At 37.6% G+C, this 18196-nt stretch overlaps 1 protein-coding gene across 1 annotated transcript; it reads right to left on the bottom strand.

The window, feature by feature from the left end:
- Positions 1 to 14241: 14241 nt before the first annotated feature.
- Positions 14242 to 17965, bottom strand: LOC126284440 (glycylpeptide N-tetradecanoyltransferase 2-like). Its single transcript, XM_049983361.1, has one exon. The coding sequence runs from the start codon at positions 17349 to 17351 to the stop codon at positions 15936 to 15938; it is 1416 nt and encodes a 471-aa protein (XP_049839318.1). The 5' UTR covers positions 17352 to 17965; the 3' UTR covers positions 14242 to 15935.
- Positions 17966 to 18196: the final 231 nt, after the last annotated feature.

Below are 18196 nucleotides of genomic sequence, written 5' to 3'. Positions count from 1 at the left end.
AAATTTGCTTAACATGGTATTTCAACCTGGAGTGTTTATTGATGGCTGATGATGTGGTGATGTTTTGATATCTTGAGCATCTGTTCTAGACCTATCGCTCCATGCAGCTATACCTAACACTGCTGCCAAACAGTCCATTATGAGACTGGTGTAAAGATACAACTCTTGTGATTCATCTCAGGGTCCACTATGCTATGCCCTGTTCTTCCTCAGCATCGAGCTGCTTCATTCTGCACAGATTTCTATACGTGAAGTGGCTATAAAACAAAACACTGCTTCTTTACTTAAATAAAATGTAGATTTGTTCCAGTTAATTATGTATATTGTCATAAACTTTCATAAATGGTTAAATGTTACGAGGGAAGTTACTACTCCCAGGACAAACTAATATTACAGTCTCAAAGACCTCTCATCAACATGTCTGTAAATGATATAAAGCAGCAAACACTTATATAAATCATATTACGAGACTCAGATGGCCTTAGACTCGGGTTCCCAGGTAGATGCCATGTTTCTTCACTTCCGCAATGCGTTCAATACAGTTCCCCACAGTCGTTTAATGAACAAAGTAAGAGCAATTGGACTATCAGACCATTGTGTGATAGGATTGAAGAGTTCCTAGATAACAGAATGCAGCATGTCATTCTCAATGGAGAGAAGTCTTCCGAAGTAAGAGTGATTTCAGGTGGCTGCAGGGGAGTGTCGTAGGACCGTTGCTATTCACAGTATACATAAATGACCTTAAGGATAACATCGGAAGTTCACTGAGGCTTTTTGCGGATGATGCTGTGGTATATTGAGAGGTTGCAACAATGGAAAATTGTACTGAAATGCAGGAGGACCTGCAGCAAATTGACGCACGGTGCACGGAATGGCAATTGAATCTCAATGTAGACAAGTGTAATGTGCTGCGAATACATAGAAAGAAAGATCCCTTATCATTTAGCTACAATATAGCAGGTCAGCAACTGGAAGCAGTTATTTCCATAAATTATCTGGGAGTATGCATTAGGAGTGATTTAAAATGGAATGATCATATAAAGTTGATCGTTGGTAAAGCAGATGCCAGACTGAGATTAATTGGAAGAATCCTAAGGAAATGCAATCTGAAAACAAAGCAAGTAGGTTACAGTACACTTGTTTGCCCACTGCTCGAATACTGCTCACCAGTGTGGAATCCGTACCAGATAGGGTTGATAGAAGAGATAGAGAAGATCCAACGGAGAGCAGGATCATTTAGTAATCACGAAAGCGTTACTGAGACGATAGAGAAACTCCAATGGAAGATTCTGCAAGGGAGACGCTTAGTAGCTCGGTACGGGCTTTTGTTGAAGTTTCGAGAACATACCTTCACCAAGGAGTCAAGCAGTATATTGCTCCCTCCTTCGTATATCTCGCGAGGAGACCATGAGGATAAAATCAGAGAGATTAGAGCCCACACAGAGGCATACCGACAATCCTGCTTTCCATGAGCAATATGAGATTGGAATAGAAGGGAGAACCAATAGAGGTACTCAAGGTACCCTCCGACACACACTGTCAGGTGGCTTGCAAAGTATGGATGTAGATATTCATCTTTCTTGGTGCCAGAGGTCTTTCATGGTACCAGAGCACCTTCATTCCTCCTTGCTACACAGAAATTACAAATGCTCTCCACCAGCAGGTATGTGGCCTGACGTTTACATTAGGCAAAATCACTATGTGGACATTGTGGTCTATTTCACACCATATTTTAGATCTATGTGATGATGCTATGCTGAGTGTACTTATATGTTTTAACTGTGTCATTTCAGATCCGTCACATTAGGACATGGCGTAGAACAGATCTGAAGATGGTCATTACTGACTGAAACCAGTCGTCATCAAAGGAATTTATACTGTGATCAAAGACTGGAATTAAAAAACATTTGACAGCATTGGATCACTGTTCGTATTCGCAATTATGTCGCAGTTGGTGAATTACTGAATGCTGGCTGTTTACATTGTGGATTGGAACTCATGACTGGATTAATCCCATGAAAAGATCCGCACTAAATTCATTCAATGACAACTGCTTTTCAGATCCTGAAGCAAAGGTGCATATGAGAATTGTTTGCTTAGGTTTCAACTTACGATGTTCAGTTTCATTTAATGTTTCTTGTTCTGGATGTGCTGGTTTATTCTGTCCCTGTGATGCTTGTCATCGATTGCAATATTTACTTTGCAGATGGCATGTCACAAAATGATGCCATCAGTTTCGATAAAGTGATCTTGAATTCTTCTGAAAGTGCAAACTTCTTCTTCTTAACCTTCACCATGATTTTCTTGTGAAAAATCCATTTTGGTAAAACACTAACATGGTCAACAAGACAGTACACAGTTGATAGATAGGACTGTTAACGCTGTACATCTCACGTAGAAATCTGTGGCAGACGTGAGAAGTTGAAGAGATTGTGTAGTCAACATTGGAGGTTATGAGAGCCCAGAGCAAAAGTGTAAATATGTTTGTTAGTCATTGAGTGGCTGGTGTAATGGTTGCAGCCTCGGATGTTTCAAAATAAGATAAATGTTGTTTTCCTTATAATACTATGGGCCATTTCAGCTCACCTGTCATGCAAAGGGTTAAATTCATGCCAGAACTAATTGAATCTAGGTTTCAACTGTTGCAGCATCATTGTTTAAATTTTATCTGATTTCTCAGTTGTAGATTGGCCATTGTTACTGAGACTGACTTGTGCTTTCCATAAATTATGAGTATATTTTAATATTTATAGTCCATCTTTGACCTCTGATTAAGCAAAACCTTAAAATCCTGTTCAAAAAGAGAAATACAATCTGTCTAACCTATTAAACACAGAGTTAAAAATTGTTTTGGGGGAGGGTGAAGATGTTTCATCATGGAATAGAAGGGAAAAGGTGCAGAATATAGTAATCTCACAAGAAGGTACAACACACTGTTTACTTTGCTTCATCTCCAAAAATGCACACCTAACTGTGAAAATAGCTGTATTTCTGGAAAGACACTGCACCTTAAAATCCCTTCTTCAGTGATTATTCCCCAATACTGAATGATGCTACTCTTCCTCACAAAAGCTAGGATCACCATTAGAATGCAACAAATTCTGATCAAATGATGAAACTCACAGTTTTTGCCGATAACCATGGAGGTGGGATAGCTTCTCATATTAATAACACATTAGTTTTGAAAATAACACAGTGTCTAAGCCTGGAACTTCCCTATTAGAAATTAGCAAGGTTTTACATTAAGCAGAAACTGGTAAATTGACTCATTCTGCTTGAAGGCTCAAATTATGTTTATAAAACTGATATGTTTGTTGCCTCCTCACTCATTTAACTCACATCCCACATCCTCATAATCTGCTGCTCTGGTCCTGTGCCAATAAACAAATTCATACTGCAAATGAACAGCTTTCAAATGCATGCAGACAGTTTAAGAATTCAACTATTATACAACATGTCAACAGTCTTGGAATGCATCTTGTAATGAAGAAAATACTCAATAAATCACAAAGAAATCCTATTCACAAATGAATAAAGCAATAAATTGTAGATTCTTTTTTTAGGATAAAAGGCCTCCCAACTGCCAACTCCAAACAGAGTGAATGAGAAAATTGGATGAGACGAAGCCAAACATCATGACAATAACTTTGACAGAGTGCTCTTCTGAAAAGTTTCAAGACATCTCATAACAACAGTAACAAATTGCAAAACAGAAGTGTGGAAAAGTATAAACTCAGTATTTTTTCACCAGAACAAAACAACATGGGACTAAATAACAAACTGAAAGAATTATCTTTTCGCATATACAATTGTGATAGAGTAGATATTCCTCAAGTTCTGCAAAACATCATACGAGAGAGTAAGCTGAATTGGTATATCAACATTTAATGCTACAAATACAATGGAAAGTGGAGGAGTGATAATATATGCTGAAAATAATGTGATACATATGGCCCCAGATGTTACAAAACCTTGTACAGACCAAATTTCGAGGTGCGTGTTAGTGAATTACTTATAAAGATTCCCACTTTATGTGCCTGCTACATATCTAGGGCTCTCTTGTGAAATGTTCCTAAAACAACTTGAATGGCTGTTATCTCTACTGTTCAAAAATCAAAGGAAATAAAATTATTTTTAGGATTGTCAACATTTTCTGTCTGGACTTTATTTAATGTATATATTCATAATTGAGATTTATGAGTGACAGCTCAATATAAAGTGTGTTCATGCCTAACCATTCCTTTTAAGTGGAAACTGTCCTTATGCCAATAAAGTTTACATATCATGTGCATAATAAGACTAGAGTCTTCAACATCTGCACAGGGCAGTGAGAAACTGTCTGAAAAGCTAGTAAGGATGTTGCATGGAAGATTGTGCTCATAAATAATTGTTAAAAAATTTTTTGATATGTTGTACCTTTTCTAAACTACTTATGATACTGACATTTTTACAACTTATGTTCATCAAAAGTATTTTTTAATTAAAAAAAATCAGGAACTACATCACATATAAACCTATAAAGATAGCTTTTAAAGCTCAGAATAACAAGTTAAACATTTTTGAAGATCATCATAAATGAAATTCTGAGAATACTTGTGCATTGGACTTGAAAATATTCTGAAACTTTGCAGAACCATGTATTTTTCAATGGTTCCCTGTGAACTTCAGGAAGAACTGTGTGGATCACAGTAGACATATATATCTTGTACCACTGGCAAGCAACTGTCAAGTCACCAAATGAGTTGTTGCCATTTTCAGTTTCCAATTAAGTAACATTACATTCTTCTTGAATTTTTGATCCACTAAATTCAGTGTAAAACTCAGGATTACAGTAGCCATTGATTTTAGGAAGCACAGCACAGACAATGTTGGGTGACAGAGACTTAAAGCACCTGTTTTGTTCTCTAGTATCGAAAGCTGCACTCAGTAAATGTGATATCTAGTGGCAACTACTTCCACAAAAACACTTCAGCCAGGTTACACGTGTAGGACGGGATGTTTTTTAGTGGCTGATCACTATCAACACTGAAATGGACATAAGTGAGGTTTTAATTTTATTCAAAGGTCTGTCCTTAAGCTGCTCAAGTGTACTCAGGATATCAACTTTCTGTCAAAATAATAAAACAGGATTTTATGTTAAGGGGTTAATTAGCACTGAAGTAAGCAAATCAGGTCAATGCGCACGCAAATTCTAGTGGCTTTCTTGAGAGAGTGTCGCCAAATGTGCTCTTTGTTGAGCTTGCTAAAAGCAAACAAGAGAGCAATACAAAAATTGGGCATGGGATGATAGCAAGGATCACATTTGTGCCAAAGGCGGAACTGTCTCATGCACTATCATCTATGATATGAGAACTACTGACACTAACTCTATCTGACAGGCTAATTGAATTTGCTAACTTCAATGCTAGTCAACTCATACTCAGTACAACCTACACTGCAACACCCTTACAAGCTTTTCAGACTGTTTCTGACTACCTGTATAAAAGTATTTTATGTTATAATTCCTATTGAATTCATTTTGTACCACAATTTTAATCTGATTGCTGTTGTTGACATTCCTATGTAAGTTTATTATTTTATCCATCCTCAGCACTTTAATTATATATAATGAAAAAAATAAAAAATAACTGTGAAAGCCCGGTAGAGAGTACCGCCTTGGGTAAAAGTAGACTTAACAACATAATGGACTTTCTGTCCTTGATTTTCAGCTATTGTCAATGTATAATACCAGCTCATCTAAGAAGAATACCTGTACTGTCATTAAACAACATAACAAGAAAAATGATACATGTATGTCTGCAGCTGTTGACTGGTCACACTAAAAACATATATTTTTAAAATCCTTGGAAACCTCATTATTACCAGGCATGACGTTAAACTGCGTCCAAAACCGAGTGACCACCAGTATAAGTGGTCTCCTTCTACAAAGTGCCAATGGCCTCCTTGGAGGGCGGATGAACAGGTAAAGGATAGAGGACTCTGTTGTCCTTGGGATGAGAAATCATCCCCGAAGGGGGAAGAACCAGATTGGTCAATGGCATTAGAATGTGGAAAGCAACGAGAAACCACCACATTAAAGATCCAATGGATTTCTCTAGTTACACATCATGGCTGTGTTCAAAACCAATTTTTCCAGAGTTTCAAGTCCCTCAATCAGATTTTGGGGAGGGGGGTTGGGGACAGTTTTCAGCTACACTGTCACAAAGAAGAGATTATAATTGAAAAATAGTGTAAAGATAAGCACATTGAATGTGAAGACAATGGCTCAGGCTGGAAAAATCAACAATGCAATCGAAGAAATGGAAAGAATAAGCATTAAGATCATGGGCATTAGTGAAATGCGATGGCCAGGTTCAGGCTCTTGTAACATCAATGAACACAGAATTTACTAATCAGGAACATCTAACGTACAGTATAAGTCTGGAGTATGACTTATAGTATCGGAAGCAATCGCAGAATGTGTCACTAATTGTGTACCTGTTTCAGAGAGAGTGATGTTACTCCAAATAAGTGCTCTACCCGCACAACTGAACATTATTCAGGTCTACGCTCCAACAACAGACCACAGTGATGAAAACGTTGCAGAATTTTATTCCCAAATCTCAGGTGTTTTGCAACTGCCGAAGCAAGATCTTACAATAATTATGGGAGGGGATCTGAAGGCGAAATTATAGGTCACTATGGACTTGGTGAAAGGTATGAGAGGCGAACTACTCAGTGCATTTGCAGGAGAGTGGAGATTCCTAATAACTAACACATTCTTCACACTACCACCCAGACGTCTCTACACCTGGAAGTCCCCAAGAGATTCAGACAAAAATATTACCCAGAATCAGATTGATTATGTCTTGATAAATCAAAGTTATAGAAACAGTTGTCTCTCAATGAAAACCTATCCAGGTGCCGACGTTAACTCAGACCACATTCCCCTAGTTGGTGTCTTTAAAACCAGAATGATGAGAGTTCAAATGAATAAATTCAAAATGTATGATATCCACAAACTCAAAGAATCTTCCATAAGAGAAAATGCAGGAGTCTATTTTAATAATGGACTCAAGTCTCTGTCACGTATCTTGTGCACCGAAGAGAAAATAAAAAGATAAACTCTGTAGTGGAATCAGTCAAAGAAGAACATCTGAAATTCAATGACAGCAACAAAAAAGTCATGGATGACTGAAGAGATACTTAAAAGAATGGACAGAAGGAGGAAAGTGAAAAGTAATAAGAATATCATCAAGGAGATCAGGAAACAGATACAAGAAGCTAAGGAAAAAGAAACACAAGAGCAGTGCAATGAAATAGAGAAATTACAATTGAAGTATGATAGTTTCAATATTCATAAAAAAAGGTCAGGGAAGTGACAAGAAATTACAGAAAAAGGACAGGCAACAGGTTGGTGAATAACGAAGGAAAAATAATAGTTGGACAAGATGAGCTTAAAGAAACACAGAAAACATACACAGAACAACTCTTTTATGACAACCGGCCAGAACTTCCTCAAATATATTGTGAAAAAGGATCTAGAATTCTGCTGGAAGAAGTACAAACTGTGATAAATGGAATGAAAGATGGTAAATCACCTGGTCCCGACAATGTGAATGCCGAAATTCTCAAGCTGCTCTGAGAGGATAATTTAAAATGGTGGACTGCAATATTCAGTTACATCTATGACTCTGGTAACATTCCATGGGAATGGATTAAATCCAAATTTATTACATTGCCCAAAAAGCCCGGAGCTAAGACTTATGGTGAACATGGGACCATCAGCCTCATGAGTCACCTGCTAAAGATCTTTCTGCAGGTCATTCACCAGAGAATTTACAAGATGTGTGAAGAACAAATTTCTTGTATGCAGTTTGGTTTCAGAAATGCATTTGGCATGAGTGAAGCATTATTTAGTATCCAAGTACTATTCCAATGGTCCAGAGAATTGTGATATTTATGCCTGCTTTATTGATTATCAGAAGGCTTTCGACAGAGTAAAACACCAGAAGATTGTTGACATTTTAAGGAGCATCGGTTTGGATGATAAGGACCAACATATAATTGTGAACCTATATTGCAACCAGTTGACTTCTGTGAGGCTAGACACAGAAAATACAAAAGACAGACATTGTATTAGGTGTAAGACAGGGTTGTATATTGCCCCACTGATTTTCATCATCTCTTCAGAACACATCTTTAAGGAAGCTCTTGATGAAGTAGAGATGGGAGTGCTCTTAAATGGAAGATATATAAACAACATCCAATATGCTGATGACACAGTAATATTTTCTGATAGTGGTGATAGTTTGCAGTGCCTTGACAACAGACTTGCACAAAAAAGCTCTGAATATGGTCTAGATGTGAACCTTCAAAAAATGAAAACAATGATAATCAATAAAAACCGAGTCCCTGTATGTCACAGTGAGAACTTGAATTGGAAAAACCAGGGTTGTCTTCAATAAGAAGAGTAAGCTTTTCAAGAATCATGGCTTAGTAATGACGAAGAAGATCAGACTTCTACGCTGCTACGCATGGTGGTGAAACATGGACTCTGACAGAATCATTGGGTAAGCGACTGGAGGCTTTTGAGATGTGGCTGTACAGGAGAATGTTAAGAATACCATGGACAGGGCATGTCACAAATGTTGAAGTTCTATAGAGAATGAAGAAAGAGAAAAAAAAAGTACTGGTCACCGTGAAAGCAAGAAAGATTCAGTACCTGGGACAAATCATGCGAAACAACAGATACTATCTCCTCCAGACCATCCTGCAAGGAAAAATACCAGGGAAGATAAGCATTGGCCATAGAAGAATAGCTTGGCTTAAGAACATTAGAATGTGGACCTCTAAAACACATACAGAGCTATTTAGAGGTGCAGCCAGGAAAAGTCATGACAAGATGGTTGCCAACATCCGGAATGGATAGGAAGAGGAAACCTCATGTACAATATGATTTTGTAACATCTTAATAACTACAGGATCTTTAGCAAAAGATTCTAGAAACACACTGTTACTGAAAAGTCTGTTCTCATTTGTAAATCAAGTTTTGGAGTCAATCAACAATAAAATGCTACCAGTGCCAATACTTTTTGACCTCTCTAAAGCATTCAAATATGTTAGCCGCAAAATTCAACTTGACAAGGTAGAAAACTAGCTTCTGTGGAAAAGCACGGATGCTGCCTGAATCTTATATAAATGACAAGAAACAGTAGATAGGTCTAAACAGCGCAAGATGGAATACCTATATCCTTCAACTGGGCACCACAACCTGTAGAGTTCCATAGAGCTGGGTACATATCTTTTTCTCTCTCAATGTATCAGCATGACATGTCTTATGCAGTTTTGCACAGCATGAATAATGCTGTATTATGTGGCTATAAAATGTAAATATGAAGATACTTCAAGAGTAGATTCTTCCTGATTCCTGGGACTAAATATATGTAGTAAGCACACCTGGAGAGTCCACATACTAGAACTATATAGAAAACTGAACGAAGCAGCATCTGCTGTTCACATGACTGTACCCAGTTTTGAAAAAAAGCAACCAAAGTGATATACTAGAGTTATTTACATTCAATTATCATGTATGGCACTATATTCTGGAGTAATGAATTGCAAGTAAAGAAAGTTTTTCCCATCCAAAAGAGAATCAACAAAACAGCGGATTGTGGTACACGTTGGAAAAAATGATGCCTGTCACCTGGGCTCCAAAGACATTCATTGGTCATTCCAGTAACTGGCAGAGAAGGTTGAGAAGACTAGCCTTGCATGTGAAGTTTCAATGAAGTTCACAATTTGCAGCATTGTCCCCAGAACTGATTGTGGCCCTTTGGTTCTGAGTCAAGTGGAAAGACTGAACCAGGGACTTCAAAAGTTCTGTAACAAGCTAGGCTATGAATTCCTGAACTTGCGCCACAGGATTCAGAACTATAGGGTCCCCTAAATAGGTCAGGTGTGCACTTCACACCAGAGACCACTACTCATGTAGCTGACTGTGTGGGGTGCACAGAAGGGCTTTTGGTTTAGGCAACTCTCCATCAAATCAAGATAACAATAGCTGTAGGAAAGCCTAGCTGTAGGAGAGCCAGAAGTATTAGTGTAAGATCAAAGGAAATGCATCCCACAGGTGAGAGTAGTAAAACCCTAATGGTAAACTACCGAAGCATTTGCAACAAAGTGCCATAATTTGAAGCGCTCATGAAAAGCAGTGAAGCTCATGTAAAACTAGGTACAGAAAGCTGGTTGAAAGCTGCATATGAGATTCTTTTGACAAGACTCAGTATCAGGAGTGGGCATAAAATAATTGATAATTGGATTCTTCCATTGCCCACTAGTCTCATCTGCTGATGTAACCGAAAACTTCAGAGAAAACCTCAGTTAACTTGTACGTAACTTCCACAGACATATTATAATCATTGGTGGAGATTTTACTCATCCAACGATTAAATAGGAAAATTACAGTAGTGGTAGGCATGCTAAGATATCCTGTGGAACATAACTAAATGCCTTCTCTGAAGGCTACCTAGAACAGATAGTTAGGAACTCCACTCACAAAGGATGTAATGACAACAAATAGACCTGACCTTTTTGGTGATGTCCAAATTGAAACTGGTATCAGTGACCACGATGTGGTTGTGGCAACATTGATTACCAACGTACAAAGAACAACTAAAATCTATATATGTTCAGTAAATTAGATAAAAAAATCACTAATGTCATATCTCAATGAGGAACTTGTAGCCTTCAGCATAAGTCATGAGCTTATAGAGGAGCTCAGGCTCAAGTTTAAAAGAATAGTTGACCACACACTTGATAGGTATATACCCAGTAGAACAGATAATAATCAGAGGGAACCTCCATAGTATACAACCAGTGTAAAGAAAATTCTAAAGAAACAGAGATTACTGCATAATAGGTGTAAAAGAAAAAATAAGGCTATAGATAGAGAGATGCTGTATGAAATGCACTTCTCTGTCAAGAGAGCAATGCGTGATGCATTCAATGACTACTGTAACAGAATACTGTCAAATGACACTTCACAAAATACAAAGAAATTCTGGTCATATAAAAAGGCTTTTAGTGGCACCAAAGTTAGTGTCCAATCCCAAGCGAATGAGACAACTGAAATTGAAGGTAGCAATGCAAAATCTGAAATGCTTGACTCCGTTTTCATTTACAAAGGAAAAACCACGAGAACTGTCCCAATTTAATCCTCGTACCACTGAAAGGATGAATGAAATAAGTATTAATGTCAAGTGTTCAGAAACAGCTAAAATCGTTAAAACTGAACAAAGCTCCAGGCCCTCATGGAATCCCTATCAGATTCTATATTGAATTTGTGGCTAAGTTAGTTCCTCTTCTCACTATGATCTATTGTAGATCCCTCAAACAAAAAATCATGCCAAATTCTTGGAAAAAGGCAAGGGTCACACCCATCTACAAGGAGAATTATAGAAGTGATCCACAAAATTGCCGTCCAATACTCTTGACATCGATTTGTTGTCGGTCATGTGAAATCCAACTTGCAATTTTCTTGGGTCAGGGCAACCAGGTAGATGCAGTGTTTCTTGATTTCCAAAAAGCATTTGATTCAGTACCACACCTACTCTTATTGCCAAAAGTACAATAAATGGGGTATTAAGTGAGCTTTGTGAGTGGATTGAGGACTTTTTGGTAGGAATGGAGAGGCCTCATCATATGAAGTAACTCCGGGTGTGCCCCAGGGAAGTGTGTTGGAACCCTTGCTGTTCATGTTGTATATTAATGACCTCACAGACAGACAATTAATAGAAAAATCAGACTTTTTACAGATGATGCAGTGATCTATAATGAAGCACTATCTGAGAGAAGCTACATAAACATTCAGTGAGCTTTTGATAACATGTCAACATGGGGCAGAGATTGGCAACTTGCTCTAAATGTACAGAAATGTAAAATTGTGCACTTCACAAAAACAAATAAATTTAGGCTCTTATAACTATAACATCTATGAGTCGCTGTTTGAATAGGCCAACTCACACAAATACCCAGTTGTAACACTTTGTAGGGATATGAAATGGAACGATCACATAGGTTCAGTCCTGGGTAAAGCAGTTAATAGACTTCAGTTTACTGGTAGAATACTGGAGATGTGCAATCAGTCTACAAAACGGATTGCTTACAGATCACTAGTGTGACCCACACTAGAATACTGCTCAATGGTGTGGGACCCATACCAGATAGGACTAACATGAGCTATCGGGCATATACAGAGAAGGGCAGTACGAATGGTCACAGGTTTGTTTAATCCATGGAAGTGTGTCACATAGATACTGAGGGAATTGAAATAGCACACTCTTCAAGCAGACATAAACTATCCCAAGAAAGTCTGTAAACAAAGTTTCATGAACCAGCTTTAAATGATTACTCTAGGGCTATACAACCTCGTACATATCATTCACACAGGAATTGTGAGAATAAGACTGAATAATTACTGCATGCACAGAGGCTTTCAAACAATCATCTTTCTGCAGTCTGTACGTGAACCATCCCTGGATGGAACAGGAAGAAACCATAGTAACTGGTACAATGGGACGTACCCTCTACCATGCACCTCATGGTGGTTTGCAGAGTATAGATGTAGAATCATGAATGAAGCCCATCCCAGACACTCTTACAGGGACTATTCACCAGATAGGAAACCTCAGCACACATTGTCAGCAATTCTCTAGCTGATATCCTTCACTGTCAACAATCAAATGTTACACAGATTGAACAATGAGTATCACAGACACACTACACCAAACTAACAGTGTAATGTTTTACATAGAAAAATAAAAAGTCTGAAAGAGAATGTTAAGCATCAACTCTTATAATAAACTCCGTTACTCCGTTACCAGTGACCTGCACCCCCCCCCCCCCCCCAAACACACACACACACACACACACACACACACACACACACACACACACACACACTCTCTCTCTCTCTCTCTCTCTCTCTCTCTCTCTCTCTCTCTCTCTCTCTCTCTCTCTCTCTCTACACTATCATACAGTAATTTGTAAGTTATGAGGTGCCAATAACGATCCACTTATTGCAACTTGGAGAGATGTCATTAAAGTACACGCAGAAGAAATAAGAACATTGAGGTTTGCTGATGACATTGTAATTCTGTCAGAATCAGCAAAGGATTTGGGAGGGAAGTTAAATGGACTGGATAGTGTATTGAAAAGAAGTTATTACACGAGCATGAACAGAAGTAAAAGACGTTGGAATTTAGTCAATTAAATCAAGTGCTGCTGATGGTACTGGATTAAAAAATTAGACACCAGAGGTAAAAGATGAGTTTTGCTATTTGGGCAGCAAAATAAGTGAAACGTATGGAGGATATGAAATGCTGACTAGTTACAGCAATGAAAGAACTTCTTAAAAAGAAGAATTTGTTAACATCAGATCTAAATTTAAATGTTGGAAAGTCTTTTCTGAAGGTATTTGTTGGAACTGCAGCTTTGAATGGGGAAATAAAATGTGAACAATGAGCACTTAAGACGAGAAGAGAGTGAAAGCTTTCAAAATGTTGCGCTACAGAAGAATGCTGAAGATTAGGTAGATATGTTGTGTAACTAATAAGTTGGTACTGAATTGGATTTGGGAGAGAAGATATTTATGGCACTGCTTAACTAAATAGGGGATTGTTGATACAATACATTCCAAGGCATAAAGGAATTGTCAGTTTGGTGTTCAAAGGAAGTGAAGACAGAAATTGCAGAGGGTGACCAATGTATGAATACCATAAGCAGGTTCAACTGGCAATAGTTCGGAGGAGTTATTGAGAGGATAAAGAGGCACACACAGGATGGACTAGTCTTTGGATTGAAGACCACAGTAACAACCGCAACTTACATCTATGGTTATTATTAACATGAAACACGAGCACTTGTAGTGATTGTGATGTAATGAACCACTTACTGCAACTGTAATATCCTATAGGTGTTAGGAATATAATATCTTAGCATCTGCATGATGATATAAGGAACCTGTACACAGTTCACAGATGAACATTAGTATTGCTTTATTCGTGTTAATTATTGTTGTAGAAATCTGGCTGGGAAATTATGTATTTAGCTAATAACATATCTGTTTTGCATTATTCCCTTCCCGCCTGTGTCATGGAATACTATTAAGAGGCAATTCTGTAGGCTCAAAATTAGCCATAATGTGCATAGCAGGACTTAGCCCATATGAATCATGTCAATATAATTTTAAGAAACTAAATATAATGACAGTGATTGGGCTGTGTATTTACAACTGCATTGTCTTCATTAAAGTGAATCTGAGTAAATTTGACAGTTCATGACCATAACATAAGAAGTGGATATACAATTAATACACCATATGTTGGGCTTGTAAAGACACACAACAGTTACAAATATCTTTTTCCTGTCTACTTCAACAAATTACCTGAAAATGCCTGCACAGTGTCAATAAATACATTTAAAACTAGTCTTTTAAGGTGAATGAAAAGTAAAGTATTTACTCTTCTCAAGAGGTCCTTGACTATGTGACATATGACCCTCTTTCCTTATGACAATGAATGATAAATTAACTGCAAACTATACATGTACCTCACTGTGCAACTTCTTTATTACTGTTTTATGTACTTATTGTTAATTATCTGTTTGATTATTTATTTGTCATTCACTGAACAATGTAGTTCATTTATCTTGTAATTGATCTGTTAGGATACTTCTATTTGTTATTGACATTTGCATAAATATGTATTGTATCCATCTTGGATTATTAAACTGTAGTAGTAGTTGTTGTTGTTATTATTAAGGTGTTAAAACTGATGATACCAATTGCATGTAAATATGCTCAAAGGTGGAATAAAACATTTGTATCTGTACTGGGGTAACATGTGACATGTTCTACATCAGAGTGATGCACTCACAACACAGATCTGTGGAACACAAAGACAGATACAGAAAATAGAAGTAGTACCATACATAAAATGTATCTGATACCATAATATCTTAGCTTAAAAAGTAATACTATTTTTGACATTTTATCTGTCTACATCCCATCCATAATTCATCAATAACAGAGAGAAATTAATTTTCATTTGTTGCTTTCTTAGGGCACAAAATTATGTTTTGATGCTTTGTCTGCTATTTCAGATACATAAGAACCATACACATTGCACAATTATTTATTTGAAATAAGGTTTTTATCAAATTCATTTATAATATGTAAGACCATCATGAGGAAACTATATATTTGGCTTAAATAAAGACAGCTAATGCACAGTGAAAATTAAGTTCTCTGAGGACAATACTCTAACTTTGTAACTGGCCCAGTAATAAAAAAAAAAACTGTATGCGTAACACAAACATTTAAATATTACAGTTTCTGAAGTCATAATAGACATAAATACAGTTCACCATCTAGTATGTAGTATCACTAAATATCTGAAAGTTAGTTAGTTTTATTTTGCAACACTTTTTAAGGAGAAACGGGGAAACACAACAAACACTGTACAGTAATTAATGATAATGAGAGAGAGAGAGAGAGAGAGAGAGAGAGAGAGAGAGAGAGAGAGAGAGAGGGGGGGGGGGGGGGGGGGGGAGTTTTGGGCCTCCCAGTGAAACAATTATCTTTCTACAACATAATTTTCAGCCGCATATTCAGTTATGCACAAAATGGACACATACTAAAAGACAAGATACTTAAGGAGTTTGCTACCTACTAAACTAAAAATTTTACCATAGCAGCATACAACGAAATGTATCACAGAATTAAGCGTTCATGTTTTCGATAAAATGAAACCAGTCTAGTTATTCTTGCTTCACAAGACGAGCGGGTACCGGTACTAGCTAATAAGAAACACTGAAAAAGTTTCCCAAATGATCCAATGAGCATTAATAAGCATACATTCTTGAGCACATTTGTATTCGCCGGTCTTTAAGTACACTTATTGTAAAACTAAACCTATCCTAGTAGGATCCATCGGTGGGCACCGCCAGTTATACAAGTAGTATTGCAGTTTTCCATCACCCTCTCCAAACTTCAATGCTTCAAGAAATTGTTTATTATCCATTACATCCAGTGAGTTGAAGACATCGAAGCCACTATTTTTTGCGGTCACGAGGGCATCTGTCATTAGTTCAAGCCAAGGAGTTTCTGATGAGACGTTATAGAAAGAATACGCTGCTTTCAAGGTCTTGTGTGTAGGATGATGCATAACTGTTGACGGCAAACTATAATAACTTACAAAATCCGTTATCTTGTCGTTTTTCTCAACTACAAAACTATCAATTACGCCGGGTCTCGGTAGAAACCAGTGACAAAACTCTTCCTGGGAAAAAACTGGTGCAAGATCGAATCTTGATAAGTACTGATTTAGTAATACATGCGCACTCGATGAATCTGCTGCAGTTAATTGCCTGAAACCCCGAGTTTTTGTCGAATCTGGCAGCCTGTACAACTTCAAGGTCCTTTGCATGGTCATATTTCGTTTCAGGTGGGAGAATTTAACTTCAATAAGCTTTTTCGGATTGAGCGATCGATGCCAATATCTGCATGTTCCCACAGGTTTGGGCAGAATAACTCCAGCAGTATACACAGCCTGAAATATACCGCAAAGATTCACACGACGGGTTATTTCACGAATCAATACAGGGGCGACGCGTTTTGATCTCAACTTTTTATGCACACATAGGAAATTTATTTCTACCATACTCAGAGACTGATCATATACCCTTAATTTGGCGGGAATTGCACTTATGAAACCGACTAAACGGTTGTTTTTCATTACACGGACACCACAGTGCCAGTCTCTTTTCCAGTTAGGGGGCTGCAACGCCCATTTTAGGAACTCTGGTGGATAGTCAAATCTAAACATGCAGTCGTTATCTTCAACATAATTTTCATTGAGTAGCGTGTAGAGCTCCTGTAAAACCGTTGGATCACTCAGGTTAAGTGTGTCCCATCTGAAACCTTCAGGTAGGGAAAACGGCGTCTGCCGGATTTCAGCCACATGTTTATCAGCTTCTATTGGCCCACTGCACTTGACGGATTCATTTATTTTTGGTACAGGTTGAGTGTTCCAGAACGTATATTGCCTTTGCTCCACATCTACATCACTTCTTCCTGCACGTCGATGAAATGAGAGTGTCTCTGCTGCCAAACGCAGGTCCTGCAATGAGACATTCAATTTTTCCTGAATTTCGTCTTCGGTGTTTGACTGTTGTTTGCCATCATCATTAACAAGTACCGGCACTGTTTCTTTGTTTTGCCGACTTTTTTTCTTGCTATTTTTTGAAATAATGGTATTGCCTGTATTTTTAATTTCATTTCCCCTGCATTCTTTTGGAGTTTGGCTATTCATAGCTGGCGTCTTAAGTTAAAATCACAACTTAATTTGACTACGGAATTATAACTCTACTTGTCCTGCGCACCTTTTGCACGACAGCAATGGGGGGGATTGCAAAATACAAGCAAATACTATGCTGCGATACAGAGCTTGAAGAAATAATGTTAAGTTTCTTCAGTTTACGACACGGAAAGCATTAGCTACACATCACACACGTCTCTCACACTCAGCGCCTGACGCGGTACACTGCCACGTCACTGACTTACAGTTGCCTGACATCTTCCGGGAACATAATGAAATACGCATGTATGTATAGGTACATAATTTTCGTTTCGTTGTTGCAAACAATTGGAGACTAAATTTAAGAACACGTCCTCCACATCTGTCACTATAATAATTTCGTTGTGTTTATCAGTTTCGTAGGGAATATATTTGTGCCATCCGGGTGTCAATCAGCCATTGCTAAAGTAGCTCTTACACAAACTTGCGGGTACTTGTAGAAATGACATCATAAAACACCTTCAGCTGATCTTCAATTTACTCTTATTGTGCGACCGGATTCGGCCAAAGACTACTGTCCACCACAGATATTTGTTAACAGCAAAGAGCTACATAATACACACACACAAGAAAAACCAATTCTATTGCGTAGAAGAATTTCTATTGTAACGTATGAAAGGCAGTGGGTGGGAATAACTAACTCAAATCTGTATATTAAAAATCACTTATAATTGTTAAACATCGTTGCAAATTAATTTGCGATGTGAAAGTAAAAAGTATCGCTCCACATTATGATTTATCGAAAGAGAATGATCCATGGCACATGACACTAACAGTATAAAAATTATAATATTTGTAAA

This window comes from Schistocerca gregaria, chromosome 8, assembly GCF_023897955.1.
Source record: "Schistocerca gregaria isolate iqSchGreg1 chromosome 8, iqSchGreg1.2, whole genome shotgun sequence".
NCBI lineage: Eukaryota > Metazoa > Arthropoda > Insecta > Orthoptera > Acrididae > Schistocerca > Schistocerca gregaria.
This window is presented reverse-complemented; position numbering and strand designations above follow the sequence as displayed.